Source organism: Bombina bombina, chromosome 3 (genome assembly GCF_027579735.1).
Source record: "Bombina bombina isolate aBomBom1 chromosome 3, aBomBom1.pri, whole genome shotgun sequence".
NCBI classification, from domain to species: domain Eukaryota; kingdom Metazoa; phylum Chordata; class Amphibia; order Anura; family Bombinatoridae; genus Bombina; species Bombina bombina.
In genome coordinates, this window is record NC_069501.1 from 1,042,036,392 (window position 1) to 1,042,054,822 (window position 18,431).

Below are 18,431 nucleotides of genomic sequence, written 5' to 3' on the forward strand. Positions count from 1 at the left end.
AACACCTTTTCAACAAAGAACAAATGTACTTTAATAAAAAATAAAAATAAAAAAGTAGATTTGTTAGTGTCAATATCTGATGAAGAAAATTCTGAATGAGAAAAAACATCATCAGAGAAGGATAAATTAGTATGTTGTTAGTCATTTGAAACTTCAATAATTAAAAAAGAAGTTTGAAAAAGACCTAAAAATTTTATTAGAAGGCACAATGTCAGACAAAGCCTTTAAAATAGAATCAGAAAAATATTTCTTATAAATCTTCTAAATATTTCTTGTACATAAGATGTAAAAAGAATGGCAATATATAAAGCATAAATACTAATGGATTCTGCATGTAAAAGTTTATCATGATAACTTATTACAAACCATAGCTAAAGATAAACATTCATAACATTTAAAATAAATGAACTTAGCTTTGGTAGGACTGAACTCAGTCAACAGGAATCCTCTTAAATTGTTTTGAAACAGGAACAGTGAAATCTTGCAATATGTAATAGAAAAAAACAATATTTAAAGCAAAATTATCAAATTCCTTAAATGACAGTTTCAGGAATGGGAAAAGAATACAAAATAATAAGCTTCTAGAAACCAGAAGCAATAAAAAAGTGAGGTTTAAATAATGTGAGGAAAAAAAGTGAAACAAAAAATACGCCCACATTTTTTGGCGCCAAATATGACGCCCACATTATTGGCGCTAAACACAACGCCCATATATTTGTAAGTATGACGCCACATCCTCTGACGCCAGAACCGACGCCCACATTTTTTGGCGCAAAAAAATGTCTGAATACACATGCGTCAAAAATGACGTATTAACAGAATACAACTTCCGGCATCAACTACGGCGCCGGAAATGACAACATTTTTGCGCCAAAAAAGTCTGCGCCAAGAATGACGCAATAAAAAGAAACATTTTCTGCCCCCGCGAGCCTAACAGCACACAGGGAAAAATGATCAATTGAAAATTTTCAAGGTAAAGAAAAATAAATTTAATTAAAATGCATTATCCCAAATAATGAAACTGACAGTCTGAATATTAAAGGAATACTGATTATCCTGAATCATGGCAAATATAAGTTTAAAGACATATATTTAGAACTTTACATAGAAAGTGCCCAACCATAGCTTAGAGTGTCATAATAAAATAAGACTTACTTACCCTAAGACACTCATCTACATATAGTAGATAGCCAAACCAGTACTGAAACGAGAATCAGTAGAGGTAATGGTATAAAAGAGTATATCGTCGATCTGAAAAGGGAGGTAAGAGATGAATCTCTACGACAGATAACAGAGAACCTATGAAATAGATCCCGTAGGAGACCATTGAATTCAAATAGGCAATACTCTCTTCACATCCCTCTGACATTCACTGCACTCTGAGAGGAAAACCGGGCTCCAGCCTTCTGCGAAGCGCATATCAACGTAGAATCTAGCACAAACTTACTTCACCACCTCCATGGGAGGTAAAGTTTGTAAAACTGAATTGTGGGTGTGGTGAGGGGTGTATTTATAGGCATTTTAAGGTTTGGGAAACTTTGCCCCTCCTGGTAGGAATGTATATCCCATACGTCACTAGCTCATGGACTCTTGCTAATTACATGAAAGAAAAATAAAAAAAATTACAAGAAGTTTAAATTAATTACACCTAATCTAAGCCCCCTAATAAAATAAAAAAGCCCCCCAAAATAATAAAATGACCTACCCTATACTAAATTACAAATAGCCCTTAAAAGAAAAGAACAATCCCCCCCCAACATTACAACCCACCACCCACACACCCCTACTCTAAAACCCACCCGATCCCCCCTTAAAAAAAAACTAACACTACCCCATTGAAGATCACCCTACCTTGAGCCATCTTCACCCAGCTGGGCCGAAGTCTTCATCCGATGGGGCAGAAGAGGACATCCAGATTGGCAAAAGTCTTCATCCTATCCGGGCTGAAGAGGACATCCGGACCGGCAGACGTCTTCATCCAAGCGGCATCTTCTATCTTCATCCATCCGACGAGGAGCGACTCCATCTTGAAGACCTCTGGCGCGGAGCATCCTTCCAGCACGACGGACTAACGACGAATGACGGTTCCTTTAAATGACGTCATCCAAGATGGCGTCCCTAGAATTCCGATTGGCTGATAGGATTCTAGAATTAATCAGAATTAAGGTAGGAAAAATCTGATTGGCTGATTTAATCAGCCAATCGGATTGAAGTTCAATCCAATTGGCTGATTGGATCAGCCAATAGAATTGACCTCGCATTCTATTGGCTGATGCAATCAGCCAATTGGATTGAACTTCAATCTGATTGGCTGATTAAATCAGCCAATCGGATTTTTCCTACCTTAATTTCGATTGGCTGATCCTATCAGCCAATCGGAATTCGAGGGACACCATCTTGGATGATGTCATTTAAAGGAACCGTCATTTGTCGTTAGTCCGTCGTGCTGGAAGGATGCTCCGCGCCGGAGGTTTTCAAGATGGAGCCGCTCCTCGTCGGATGGATGAAGATAGAAGATGCCGCTTGGATGAAGACATCTGCCGGTCCGAATGTCCTCTTCTGCCCGGATAGGATGAAGACTTCTGCCGGTCTGGATGTCCTCTTCTGCCCGGATAGGATGAAGACTTCTGCCAGTCTGGATGTCCTCTTCTGCCCCATCGGATGAAGACTTCGGCCCGGCTGGGTGAAGACGGCTCAAGGTAGGGTGATCTTCAATGGGGTAGTGTTAGGTTTTTTTAAGGGGGGATCGGGTGGGTTTTAGAGTAGGGGTGTGTGGGTGGTGGGTTGTAATGTTGGGGGGGGGATTTTTTTTTTTTACAGGTAAAAGAGCTGATTACTTTGGGGCAATGCCCCGCAAAAGGCCCTTTTAACGGCTATTTGTAATTTAGTATAGGGCAGGGCATTTTATTATTTTGGGGGACTTTTTTATTTTATTAGGGGGCTTAGATTAGGTGTAATTAGTTTAAACTTCTTGTAATTTTTTTAATTTTTTTGTAATTTAGTGTTTGTTTGATTTTGTAATATAGTTTAGTTTATTTAATTTTAGATAATTTTAGATAATTGTAGTTAATTTATTTAATTAATTTAATGATAGTGTAGTGTTAGGTGTATTTGTAACTTAGGTTAGGATTTATTTTACAGGTAATTTTGTAATTATTTTAACTAGGTAGCTATTAAATACTTATTAACTATTTAATAGCTATTGTACCTAGTTAAAATAAATACAAAATTGCCTGTAAAATAAAAATAAATCCTAAAATAGCTACAATGTAATTATTAATTATTTTGTAGCTATCTTAGGGTTTATTTTATAGGTAAGTATTTAGTTTTAAATAGGAATACTTTAGTTAATAATAGTAATATTATTTAGATTTATTTAAATAATAATTAAGTTAGGGGGTGTTAGGGTTAGGTTTAGGGGTTAATCACTTTATTACAGTGGCGACGGTGAAGGGGGGCAGGATAGGGGTAAATACATTTTATAGGCTATGTGGGCTGTGGCAGTTTAGGGGTTAATACTAGAATAGGTTTATTGCGTTGTGGGCTATGGCGGTTTAGGGGTTAATACAATGTTTTATTAGTTATTGTGGTGGGGGATTGCGGTTGATAGGTAGATAGACATTGCGCATGCGTTAGGTTTTTTTTTTGCAGGCATTTTAGGGTGTAACGGGGCTCCAATACTCAGCACAAGGCTTGCTACGGCTGTTTTTTATGGCGAGGTGAAAATGGAATAAGATTTCTCCATTTTCGCTACGTAAGTCCTTGCGCTGGATATTGGATACCAAATTGCGCGTCTTTTATATGTTAGTCTATGGGTAAAAAAAACTACGTCCGACGGGCATTTATGTGCGGCGCTGTATATAGGATACCAAAAATGTGCAAAAAACGGTGTCGCCGGCATTTGCGGCGACGCCGCATATGTAATGGAGCCCCAGGTATGGTAATAATTGAACTCTTTGCCCAGAATACATTTTTACATCTCTTGGAATATGATAAAATGTTGTTTTCGTTTTAAAGGGCATGTCTTTAAACTGTAAAACTCAAAACATAACCAACTTTGCCTTTGTTCTATACAACCACATTGTTCTAAGGACATTTGAGCAATGGGACATTAAATACTTCACAGTTTCTGTAAAACTTGGTTTTTAATAATCTGACACCAAAACACATTTTATAAGCCTATATTTCCCACTTCATGTTGCATCTTTTTGTATTAAATGTAATGATTTACCTATTAAAAAATATCCACTAGAAAGACCTAAAAAGGACTATATCTAAATATTTCATTTCAGGATTCAGATAGATTTTAAACAACTTTCTAATTTACTTCTATTATCCATTTTGCTTAATTCTCTTGGCATCCTTTATTGAAGGACCTGTAATGCACTACTGGGAGCTAGCTGAACACATCTGTAAGCCAATGACAAGAGGCAAATATGTGCAACCACAATCAGCAGCTAGCTCCCAAGCCTACCTAGTTAGCTTTTCAACAAAGTATACAAGAAAACAAAGCAAATTTGATAATAGAATTAAATAAGAAAGTTGTTTAAAATTGCATGCTCTTTCTGACACATTAAATAAAATGTTGGGGTTTCATGTCCCTTTAAAGGGATATTAAACCCACATTTTTTCTTTCATGATTCAGATAGAGCATTCAATTTTAAGCAACTTTCTAATTTACTCCTATTATCAATTTTTCTACATTTAGCCACCAATCAGCAAGCACTACCCAGATGCTGAACCAAAAATGGGCGGCTCTGAAGCTTACATTCCTGCTTTTCAAATAAAGATACAAAGCGAACAAATAAAAATTGATAATAGGAGTAAAATAGAAAGTTGCTTAAAATTGCATGCTCTATCTGAATCATAAAAGAAAAAACTTGGGTTTCATATACCTTTAAGCAGTCTCTCTTAATGAATTTAAATGCATCTTTTTAACTAAAGCTGCAAATACAAATCAGAACCTGCATTGTTTTTTTAGAGGCTGCCAAATAAAACCAGGAAGCTCTATTCCATCTTTGAGAGACTTATGGTAAGTACATTTTCATTGTAACTACTCACATGTGTATATTTTTTTTACCATGTATCTGTTTCATGAAATGGTTCCTAATGTACACTGTTTTGTATTTGTATTTTGTCATGGAGACCTGTTGCCACAATTCACTGTACTAATGTTTTGTATTTGCTGCGTGAGGCAAGTTGTATAAATTAAGACTAACTTATGAAATCACTTCAGTGCTCTTTGGCAGAACTGCTAAACTCTAAGCAGCACTTACGGGGACACTTAAGTCAAAATGAAACTTTAATGATTCAGATAAAGCACGCAATTTTAAAAAACTTTCCATTAACTAAATGTGCATATTCATTTTATATTTACACTTTTTGAGTCACCAGCTCCTACTGAGCATGTGCAAGAATTCACAGAATATGCATTTGTGATTGGTTGATGACTGTCACATGGTACAGGAGGAGTGGAGAGTGGAAATAGATATAACTTTAAAATTTGTCAGAAAAAAATCTACTACGCTTTTGAAGTTCAGACTAAGGCCTCTATTTATCAAGCCGTCGACTTTCTTGCATTCAACGGCACCAATACGCTCGCCTAAGTTTGCCTAACATCGCCGCCGCGGACCTGAATACGTTCTCCAAAATTATCAAAAAAGCTGTCAAAAAGCTTCGGCTGCTCTTCGGCTTTTTTACAGCTTTCTTGCTACCCTGTCACTAAGCACCCACACTATACTATACTGTTTTACCCCCTAAACCGCCGCTCCCGGAGCCCCCCGCAACTAAATAAAGTTATTAACCCCTAAACCACCACTCCCGGACCCCGCCGCAACTCTAATAAATGTATTAACCCCTAAACCGCCGCTCCCGGAGCCCACTGCCACCTACATTATATTTATTAACCCCTAATCAGCCCCCCCTACACTGCCGCCACTATAATAAACATATTAACCCCTAAACCGAAGTCTAACCCAAAACCTAACACCCACTAACTTAAATATAATTTAAATAAATCTAAATAAATATTCCTATAATTAACTAAATTATTCCTATTTAAAACTAAATACTTACCTATAAAATAAACCCTAAGCTAGCTACAATATAACTAATAGTTACATTGTATCTAGCTTAGGGTTTATTTTTATTTTACAGGGAAGTTTGTATTTATTTTAACTAGGTAGAATAGTTATTAAATAGTTATTAACTATTTAATAACTACCTAGTTAAAATAAAGACAAATTTACCTGTAAAATAAAACCTAACCTAAGTTACACTAACACCTAACACTACACTACAATTAAATAAATTACCTAAATTAAAATAAATTAATTACAATTAAATAAAATTAACTAAAGTACAAAAAAAACAAAAACTAAATTACAAAAAATAATAAAATAATTACAAGAATTTTAAACTAATTACACCTAATCTTATCCCCCATATAAAATAAAAAAGCCCCCCAAAATAATAAAAAGCCCTACCCTAAACTAAATTACAAATAACCCTTAAAAGGGCTTTTTGCGGGGCATTGCCCCAAAGTAATCAGCTCTTTTACCTGTAAAAAAATTACAATACCCCCCAACATTAAAACCCACCACCCACACACCCAACCCTACTCTAAAACCCACCCAATCCCCCCTTAAAAAAACCTAACACTAACCCCTTGAAGATCACCCTAACTTGAGATGTCTTCACCCAACCGGGCAGAAGTGGTCCTCCAGACGGGCAGAAGTCTTCATCCAAGCCGGCCAGAAGAGGTCCTCCAGACGGGCAGAAGTCTTCATCCAGGTGGCATCTTCTATCTTCATCCATCCGGAGCGGAGCAGGTCCATCTTCAAGACATCCGACGCGGAGCATCCTTCCAGGCTGACGACTACCCGACGAATGAATATTCCTTTAAATGATGTCTTCCAAGATGGCGTCCCTTGAATTCCGATTGACTGATAGAATTCTATCAGCCAATCGGAATTAAGGTAGGAAAAATCAGCCAATAGGATTGAGCTCGCATTCTATTGGCTGTTCCAATCAGCCAATAGAATGTGAGCTCAATCCTATTGGCTGATTGTATCAGCCAATAGGATTGAAGTTCAATCCTATTGGCTGATTGTATCAGCCAATAGGATTGAAGTTCAATCCTATTGGCTGATTGCATCAGCCAATAGGATTTTTCCTACCTTAATTCCGATTGGCTGATAGAATTCTATCAGCCAATTGGAATTCAAGGGACGCCATCTTGCATGACGTCATTTAAAGGAATATTCATTCGTCGGGTAGTCGTCGGCCTGGAAGAATGCTCCGTGTCGGATGTCTTGAAGATGGACCCATTCAGCTCCGGATGGATGAAAATAGAAGATGCCGCCTGGATGAAGACTTCTGCCCGTCTGGAGGACCTCTTCTGGCCGGCTTGGATGAAGACTTCTGCCCGTCTGGAGGACCACTTCTGCGCGGTTGAGTGAAGACGTCTCAAGGTAGGGTGATCTTCAAGGGGTTAGTGTTAGGTTTTTTAAGTGGGGATTGGGTGGGTTTTAGAGTAGGGTTGGGTGTGTGGGTGGTGGATTTTAATGTTGGGGGGGTATTGTAATTTTTTTTACAGGTAAAAGAGCTGATTACTTTGAGGCAATGCCCCGCAAAAAGTCCTTTTAAGGGCTATTTGTAATTTAGTATAGGGTAGGGCTTTTTATTATTTTGGGGGGCTTTTTTATTTTATTAGGGGGCTTTTTTAATTTATTAGGGGGATTAGATTAGGTGTTATTAGTTTAAAATTCTTGTAATTATTTTATTATTTTCTGTAATTTAGTGTTTGTTTTTTTTGTACTTTAGTTAATTTTATTTAATTGTAATTATTTATTTTAATTTAGGTAATTAATTTAATGATAGTGTAGTGTTAGGTGTAATTGTAACTTAGGTTAGGTTTTATTTTACAGGTACTTTTGTATTTATTTTAACTAGGTAGTTATTAAATAGTTAATTACTATTTAACAACTATTGTACCTAGTTAAAATAAATACAAAGTTGCATGTAAAATAAAAATAAACCCTAAGCTAGCTACAATGTAACTATTAGTTATATTGTAGCTATCTTAGGGTTTATTTTATAGGTAAGTATTTAGTTTTAAATAGTAATAATTTAGTTAATGATAGGAGTATTTATTTAGATTTATTTAAATTATATTTAAGTTAGTGGGTGTTAGGTTTAGGGTTAGACTTTTGTTTAGGGGTTCATATGTTTATTATAGTGGCGGCGGTGTAGGGGGGGCAGATTAAGGGTTAATAAATATAATGTAGGGGCGGCATATTAGGGGTTAATATGTATAATGTAGGTGGCGGTGGGCTCCGGGAGCGGCGGTTTAAGGGTTAATAATTGTATTTAGTTGCGGCGGGGTCCGGGAGCGGCGGTTTAGGGGTTAAACAATTTATTTAGTTGCTGCGGGGTCCGGGAGCGGCGGTTTAGGGGTTAATAAGTATAATGTAGGTGGCAGCGGTGTAGGGGGGGCAGATTAGTGGTGTTTAGACTCGGGGGACATGTTAGGGTGTTAGGTGTAGACATTTACCATAGAAATCAATGGGATATCGGGCAGCAGCGAACATGAGCTTTCGCTGCTGTCAGACTCCCATTGATTCCTATGGCATCCGCCACTTCCAGGGCGGCGAATTGAAAACCAGGTACGCTGGGCCGGAATAGTGGCGAGCGTACCTGCTAGTTATTTGATAACTAGCAAAAGTAGTCAGATAGTGCCGAACTTGCGTTCGGAACATCTGTAGTGACGTAAGCATCAATCTGTGCTGGACTGAGTCCAGCGGATCGTATGCTACGTCACTATATTCTACTTTTGCCGGTCTGTAGGGTTTGATAACTAAGGCGAATCAGGCTCACCACAAATACGCTGCGGAATTCCAGCGTATTTGCGGTTGACAGCTTGATAAATAGAGGCCTAAGTGCGATTGCATTGTCTTTTTATCATGCATTTGTTGATTATGCAAATCTACTGTATTTACTGGTGATTTAAAGGGTCATTAAGCATCTTGAGATTCTAACATATGTTCAATTATATTAAGAAATAAACTTTACAATATACTTTATTTATTTTGTCCCCTTTTCTTGAAATTGAATTGTGGGCTTTCCAATTCATGTTAAAAATTGTGCGGACTCCAATCTTAACACTTAAAATTATTGTTTTTGCACTCTAATGACCCAATGATAGTTCTCTCTAATTGGCCTCATCCGTGTTTGGCCAAGATTGCATCATGGCAGTGCCCATTACTTTACTTTTTTTTTTTTTTCAGTTCTTACTTTACCACTAATATATTCTTTTATCACAATCTTTCTGACATCGGCTCCCAATAATTTGTTTTTGATTTGTGTTTATTTAGTGTGTTTTCTCTTGTTTACTGCAGAACTTACTAGTGGTATGGGATATCACTTATTAAATACATAATTTCTATCCTGCCCAATGCCGACGGACTATACAATAGAGATTAAGTGAAGTTTAATGCATCTAGGCCATGTGTACAAATATATCTCTATAATGTAATCTGTGGCCATTTCTTGCAAACACACATCTAGATTAAAAGCAAAATGGAAGAGCTAATTACAGTATTTGGCTAAATGTTGATAGCCCAGGAACATATCAAGGTCTCTTCCTCCCTGGATTCCCTAACCTACAACCACACAATGCATGCCATCAACCAAACAGACTTAGATACAAACTAGGGTGATACAGGCCTTTTGTAATTTCCCTAGACACATACAAAACACAGAAATAGACTGCACTCTCAAACCAGACCTGGTACACATCCCATGACCCTGCAAAACTCACAGCCCTTGGCACTCACCAGCACTCACAGACAGCTGCAGTGTTATTAGTGTCTCAGGCAGTTAACTCCTGGCCATCCTGGGAGCAAAGCCCATAGAGAAAACTGCAAAACAAAAATATTAACACAATACATAGAAAATATGGAACTCTCATGCAAGCAACACAGCTAAATTAAATGCAAGATGGTAGAGTTCGTTTTAAAGTGAATGTCAAGTTTGATAAATCAGTGCCTGTTATTTTAAAAACCCTATTAAAATCAGGGGCACTTTCATTCATCAAACTTTACATTTCACTCGTTTTGTTAAAATACTTACCTTTTAATCTTGAATGCCGCTCCAGCGATTCCCCCTCCTGCTGCTCGTCACTTCAAAATTTGCCTGACTTTTTACCCAAAGCAGAATTTCTTGCGGGGGGCAAGCGCACCCCTTGCCCCCCACTCCGGACACCCATGCATGGGCAACAATATCAATTATTTTAAAATATCTTGGAATATTCGCAACTACACCTGCATATTATTCACATAATAATCTTTGCTTTAAACACACTATTCTATCGAGTTTATTTCACATTTAATGTCCATTTAAAGGTCATTTAAAAAGTTATAGATAATTAAGTGACATGCACTTTTAGGTCTTACTAATGTACTTAGATCCCCAAATTATAACAGCACCCGTACCCGCTGCACCCTTAAAATCTAGCTTTGTGGTCCACTTACACTCCAAATGTCTAAAACCTCCCCTGCCACAAAGGACTTCCTACATTTGATATCGGCTATATTACTGCATTTGCATACAAAAGGCACCATATGACAAGTTTCAGCCTGCAGCCAATAGTTAAGAAGCAACAGACTGCTACTTCTTAACCTATACGCCAGCTCTGACCTGGAGGTTTCCTAACCCCAAAATTGTCAGACGGGGTGCTTAACAGTCCCTGCTCAGGCACGTGTGGCCGGTTACGAGCAAGGGGGGAGCGTTGCACAACAGTTTGTGCAATGACAAATACAAGCAGTGTATTGCTGTCTGCTAGCTGTGATGCAGAGCAGACAGGTTCAAAGTTATTCGTCCTTGTCCACCCGGTGCTTCTTAAATGGAGCCCCCATGTATTAGGGCGTTGTCCCTGTTTTAATCAGTAACAGCTACAATACTTTATTAATATAATGTTACTTGCTTGATTCCAAAAAGAGCAATGCAAGACAACACTATTATATGGAAAGAGTTTATTTACAGAAGGATATCCTTGTTCTTGTTTCTTTTAAAGATTGTAGGCCCAGTTCATATGTCAAAGCAAAGATCTGCTTAGAGGAAGCAAGAAATGGTGGTTGGGTGTAGTTGCTTAAATAAAATATTTGTTTGATGGTTTTGATACACAACAGGACGGGAGTATTCCCAAAGGAGTGCAAACAAGTAGTCAGTATGCATGGTCATTGTAAACACTAATACTGAAGTTAGATAAGGAAATTATTGAATTAATCCAAACAATCATAATAGGACAACACAAACACAGATTAGTTTATAGGGCATCAATCTACTGACCTGACTGACAGGCAAGGATTGTGTTTGGTTTATGCTGCTCTTAGGTTATTGTGCTAAATATCATTAGATTAGAAGAAAGTCCAATGTGTTCCAGCACCAAGGTAACCCCCAATGTGGAGCTGCACCACAGTCCCAGATACAACGTAGATCCAAAAAAACGAGGATAGCAGCACCACCAAAAGTTGTAGTAAAACTATTTAATCACCAACATAATAAAAAAGACAACGTTTTGGATCCACATCAATAGACATGACTAAGGATGTGGATCCAAAATGTCTTTTTTATTATGTTGGTGAATAAATAGTTTTACTACAACTTTTGGTGGTGCTGCTATCCTCCTTTCTTGGGTCTGTCATTAGATTAGAGTGTAGTGAATGAATGGTTACTGACTGGAAAGTAAACCTAACCAATATCATGTGTGATATATATTGTATAATTATAATAGTAATGTAGCAAAAACACCTTAAACTTCATTCCTGTGTTTTAATATATTAATCTACTTTGCAGGATCCCTCTTGGAATCACAGATCTTATAGACTGGCTGTGGCCAAACTCAGTCCTCCCCTTATACCTTTTCTCCCACTCATACTAAAAGGTAGGGGGTGTTTTATTTCACTTTTACAGTGTTGTTTTGAGTTCTTTGATAGGATCTGATATGGAGGAAAATTACATAAAACTATACTTTAAAAAAAACATGACTCATATTTTGTTTCATGATTCAGATAGAGCATGTGATTATAAACAACTTTCCGATTTACTTCTATAACCAAAATTGCTTCATTTTTTTTTTGTATCCTCTGTTGAAGGAATAGCTATGTTCTACTGGGAGCTAGCTAAACACATCTAGTGAACCAATAATAAGAGGCATTTGTGTGCAGCCACCAATCAGCAGCTAGCTCCCAGAAATGAACTGTTGTTCCTGACTCTACCTAGGTATACTTTTCAAATAAGGATACAAAGAGAAGGAAGCAAATTAGATAAAATAAGTAAATGGGAAAGTCACATGCTCTGTCTGAATCAAAAAATACATTTTTGGGTTTCATGTCACTTTAATTAAATTGAATGTCTATTATATTACTTGGGAAGATAAGGCAATGAAGATGGTTAACTGTAGAAATAATCTATAGCAGTAAGGTTATCAGGAAAAGCAAGTTACAAGTACTTAATAGAAACTATTCCATAAAGGTTTTCTGGCTCTTAATAGGTAAATACTATAAATGCATTTACCTCTCTGTGTGACACTTACATGGGGCTTCTGTAGACAGAATGTAACAAATCTTGTGGCTTAAATATAATATTTGTATTGAATATTGTTAATAGCAACTAAATGCTAAAAGGTAAAGAAAAAAACAAACACATTGAAAGGTGAGTGCCTGGGCTACATACAATAGTACAAAAGGGAACAACATGGCAGTGAAACTGTTAAGAAGCTTCTGTTTTAGATTTACTTAGTCATTTTTTTTATGCTTAAAAGGTCTCCGCTTTATTCACTTTGTCTCCTTTTGTAGACTTGACATTCTTGCATGAAGGGAACAGGAGCACGTTAGAGAATTTAGTGAATTTTGAAAAGATGGTAAGTTACAAGAGGTGTGCATGAGTGATATATAACACTGTCTGTAAGATTGCCTTATATACAGCCATAGGGTAACTGCTACAAGCACTTTACGTCACCAACCCCTAAAAGGGAAATTACAATAAGCCAAAGTAATTTGCAGAAAAATAAATACAATGAAAATATTGAATATGCACTGAATTTTCTGTCATATTTACTCCTGTTTTATTGCCCTCATTTAAATAACATCCCATTTGGTATCATTAAGAAGACTTCTCAGAGCTAAGATCTGTATAAAATAAGTTAACACCAGGTAATATAGCTATGTGTGCTAATAGTATGAACACGTGCTATATGTCTCAGAAAGTATAAAAAATATTGTCATAAGATGCATCTTACAATAAATGACATCCATAGCTACAAACCATGGTCACTATCAAAGGAGGACATTTTTTTTCCTGGTCACAGTTCCAACAATGATCAGTGCACATAGGATAAATAAAACCTTGCAACAAGACTTTTATACTTATGATCACATAGCCGACCTAGCCTGCTGGATCAGTGGGAATCATTCAGAAGATATTTATAGATCAGTTCTTGAAACAAATATTTTTATTCCCTCAGCGCATGGTTTCAAAGACCCTGCAGATGTTTCATCACTACCGAAGCCAGGCATATAGTAAGTATGCTTAGCAGAATCATTTCTCTGTGTTAAGATGCCCGAATAGAAACAGCTTTTATCATCTTCTTTTCACCAGATTTTTTTGAAACTAATACATTTGTAAATTCTCTGAATCTGTGAGTCTACCACACCCTTAGGGGCCCTATTTAACAAGGTGCGGACGGACATGATCCGATATTGCGTTTCATGTCCGCCGCACACCTATAAATGCCGACAGCGTATGCTGTCGGCATTTATCATTGCACCAGCAGTTCTTGTGAACTGCTGGTGCAGTTCCGCCCCCTGCAGATTCGCGCTAGCAGTTGGTATCAATAAACCCGATTGTATTGGATCGGGTTGATTTCTTGCTAGTTCTGTCCGCCTCCTGAGAGCAGGCAGACAGGTTATGGAGCAGCAGACTTTAGACCGCTGCTTCATAACGTGTTTCTGGTGAGCCTGAAGGCTCGCCAAAAACACGGGGCTTCAAGCTCCATACGGAGTTTGATAAATATGCCACTTAAAGTGAAAGATCACTTCTTTTACACATGACCTAGGTATCATATGGTTGATGAAAAAACACACAGCTGAGACCACCTGTTTGAAAAATATTCTTGTGTTTTTTTTGTTTTGATTTTAAATGTAGGGTCATGTGACCCTCTAGATAGCATATGATTGATATAAAAATTACATCTTGCGTGTATTGCATGTTAAAACAATACATTTAAATTGTATTTGTTTGTGTACACTGATATTATTACATTTGCATGATTCAGATAGAGATTTAAACAACTTTCCACTTTACTTCTGTTATCAAATTTGCTTTTGTTCTCTTGGTATCTTGTTGAAGAGCAAATCTAGATAGACTAATAAGAGCTCAGGAGTGTGCACGTTTCTTTAGAACTCCATGGCAGCAGTGTTTGTAGCAGTTATAAATTGTTGCATACACTGCTGCCATAGAGTGTTAAAGACACGGGCATACCCTTGAGCTCCTAGGAGCCTACCTAGATTTTCTCTTCAATAAGGGATACTAAGAGAACAAAGAAAATTTGTCAATAGAAATAAATTGGAAAGTTGATTAAAATCTCATGTTCTTGCTAGATCAGGAAGGTTTAATTTTGACTTTACCATCCCTTTAACTTCACTGTGTTGGTGCAAGCAAAATGTAATTACATTGTAACGGATTTCTCTTGGCTATATTGTTAACAGGCTGTAATCATGAAATATTTGTTCCCACAGTTCCTCTGTCACCATTACGGTCCCGTCCAATCCACATCCTAGAAGAGACAAACACTGCTCGGATATCTGCCTGTAAGAACATTATATTTGCAGTTTAGATTATTTGTACTACAACGTGGAAGGCTCGTGGAGTTGCAGTATAAAATGTCAGGCTGCAACTCATGTTCAGTTGGTACCAGGCCACATGCAGCCACCAGTATGTGTGTGCAGCCCTGAAGCAACAAAACCATTTTCACTTTATTTTCTTTATCTAAGTTGCAAAATAATTCAGAGAGAAAACATGAATTAGCTTTTATTGGAACAAAGGGTAGATATGTTGAATTATACCAATGTTGATTTTTCATGTTTCTGCCCAACAGTATTTAAAGGGACACTGAACCCAATTTTTTTTCTTTTTTAACCCCTAATCTGCCGCTCCGTATACCGCCGCAACCTACATTATAACTATGTACCCCTAATCTGCTGCCCCTAACACCGCTGACCCCTATATTATATTTATTAACCCCTAATCTGCCCCCCACAACATCGCCGCCAGCTACCTACAATAATTAACCCCTAATCTGCCGACCGGAGCTCACCGCTATTCTAATAAATGTATTAACCCCTAAAGCTAAATCTAACCCTAACACTAACACCCCCCTAAATTAAATATAATTTTTATCTAACGAAATAAATTAACTCTTATTAAATAAATTATTCCTATTTAAAACTAAATACTTACCTGTAAAATAAACCCTAATATAGCTACAATATAAATTATAATTATATTGTAGCTATTTTAGGATTAATATTTATTTTACAGGCAACTTTGTAATTATTTTAACCAGGTACAATAGCTATTAAATAGTTAATAACTATTTAATAGCTACCTAGTTAAAATAATTACAAAATTACCTGTAAAATAAATCCTAACCTAAGTTACAATTAAACCTAACACTACACTATCAATAAATTAATTAAATAAAATACCTACAATTACCTACAATTAAACCTAACACTACACTATCAATAAATTAATTAAATAAAATACCTACAAATAACTACAATTAAATAAACTAACTAAAGTACAAAAAATATATTTAACTTAGGGGGGTGTTACTGTTAGGGTTAGATTTAGCTTTAGGGGTTAATAAATTTATTAGAATAGCGTTGAGCTCCGGTGGGCAGATTATGTTTGAAGTTAGGTGTCGGCGATGTTAGGAAGGGCAGATTAGGGGTTAATACTATTTATTATAGGGTTATTGAGGCGGGAGTGAGGCGGATTAGGGGTTAATAACTTTATTATGGTAGCGGTTCGGTCGGCAGATTAGGGGTTAATAAGTGTAGGTAGGTGGCGGCGACGTTGGGGGCGGCAGATTAGGGGTTAATAAATATAATATAGGGGTCAGCGGTGTTTGGGGCAGCAGATTAGGGGTTCATAGGGATAACGTAGGTGGCAGCGGTGTGCGGTCGGCAGATTAGGGGTTAAAAAATTTTAATAGAGTGGCGGCGATGTGGGGGGACCTCGGTTTAGGGGTACATAGGTAGTTTATGTGTGTTAGTGTACTTTAGAGCACAGTAGTTAAGAGCTTTATGAACCGGCGTTAGCCCAGAAAGCTCTTAACTACTGACTTTTTTCTGTGGCTGGAGTTTTGTCGTTTCTAACGCTCACTTCAGCCACGACTCTAAATACCGGCGTTAGGAAGATCCCATTGAAAAGATAGGATAAAATATATGGGGAATTGTTCCTTTGTGTTTATTTTTGTATATGAAAATGCTATTTTTTCTCATGGTAAACACAACAAATTTTAATTAGCAAAGTTTGCAGGGAGCACAGACCTCCTTATAATATCACTCTATATACACAAAGACATTTATATCTCTCTGTATACACAAAGCCCAATAATTAGGAACATCGAAAATCAACATTTTAGTACCTATCCATCCCACCCTTATTGGAGTATGATTACTGCCTCTTATTTACATAGGTTTTCTGCAACTATTACTGCAACTTGAAAATTGTCATATAGGTGGCAGTTTCAACTGGCATAAACAGCTATTTAAAGTTACTAAATAAAGGTAAAGGAGCTACGTGTAATCAATTTAATAAACTCCAGAAGGTAACGTCTTTTATTAAAAACACATTAAAGAGGAGACAAACTTACAGTACACTGTCTCTTTTAGGTGGGATAATGTAGTGAAAATTGAATAATGGGTCTCTCAGGTCTGAGATTGAGAAGACATTTTGAAAGAGTTTATTACAGATCGGGTATGAGATAAACCATATTTGAAGAGACAAAAACATGAAATCTTATGAGAATACCCTTTTATATCAAGATATAAATATATAATTTATGTCAAACCCTTTACATAATAAAAAAAGGAAAATGCTTTAGGGACATCACACCCAAAACATTTTATTTTCATGATTCATATAGAGCAGTGCTTTCCAAACTGTGTGTCGGGACACACTAGTGTGTCGGCAGGAGTGTGTAGGTGTGTCCCTGCTTCAGCACAAATCTTTTTTAAATGTATTTATTTTTTTGGCTTCTGAATTTCGGCCTGTCTGCTATGCATATCACATGGTTGACACGTGATTGATACCATGTGGGTCACAGATCATCTTAACCTATTGGCGCAGCTCAGTGGGAACTGAAACTATTCCCATTGGCGGCTTTGACGGCACATTGGCTCCTGACTGCACGTGTAGTCTCCTTAATTGGCACGTGACTCCATGTGTAGTCATTGAGTGGGATAGCAGTGTGTTTGCAGAGCGGGCAGTAGTCAATCGGACTCACCGAGCTCTGAGGGCAGCAGCTTAAACGCTGAGCTGAGGTCAGAAGTCAGTGTGTTTTTTTGCAACTAGCTCCCAATAGTGCATTGCTGCTCCTGCTCTTGATATATGGATAGGAAGTGGAAACTTAAAAATGCTTGATGATGAAATGTCAGTGTCTTTAATATTCCACCAAATATTAAGAAATTGTGTTCATCCCATCAACCTCATACATCCCATTAAAATAGTAAGTAGCTATTGTGTTATTAAACTTTTTTTTTAATTCTTGCACATACATACTGTTACTTGTAAATTTCATTATTATATAATTTATGTATGTGTCCGTATCTCTTAAAACAAGCTAGTTTAACCTCCTTTTTGCTAGTACAACTGAATTAATTACTGTGTCGCAAAATGATGTAGGTCTAAAAAGTGTGTCACCAACATAAAAAGTTTGGAAAGCTCTGATATAGAGCCTGTCCCTTTAACATACCTATGTTCCCCCTCTTTGATCTGATATAGTATCTGTGACCCATGTTTAGAAAACATTGTACTTTCCCAACTGCCTGATTGCCAAGTACACTCATTTCCCCTTTAGTGGTACAAGCCTCTCAGGATGTCACATCTTTCAACATTTTCTACTTTATAATATGTAAGATTTGTATAACCTAGCAACACTTTCTTTAGAAATATTTTGAACAAGAATTAATCAAAGGGACAGAACGTTTAAAATTGAAATGTGCATGGGTATATTTCAGTTTTAAATAGAAGTCCTTTTGCAATATCCTTCCATTAGCAAAAATGTTCTAGTAAAAGTTATAACTGTATTTCAGGGACATACGTACAAATGCTGAGGGCCCATGCAACAGTATTCAAACATT

At 37.0% G+C, this 18,431-nt stretch overlaps 1 protein-coding gene across 1 annotated transcript in view; it reads left to right on the plus strand.

Annotated features, from left to right (window-relative positions):
- RAPGEF3 (Rap guanine nucleotide exchange factor 3) overlaps positions 1 to 18,431 on the plus strand; it is a 379,471-nt gene that overhangs the window by 339,066 nt on the left and 21,974 nt on the right. Inside the window, exons 22-26 of the mRNA XM_053708263.1 lie at positions 4,982 to 5,032; positions 11,857 to 11,944; positions 12,858 to 12,922; positions 13,526 to 13,580; positions 14,799 to 14,870. Of these exons, the coding sequence (XP_053564238.1) occupies positions 4,982 to 5,032; positions 11,857 to 11,944; positions 12,858 to 12,922; positions 13,526 to 13,580; positions 14,799 to 14,870 (331 nt within the window). The remainder of the gene's footprint in view (positions 1 to 4,981; positions 5,033 to 11,856; positions 11,945 to 12,857; positions 12,923 to 13,525; positions 13,581 to 14,798; positions 14,871 to 18,431) is intronic.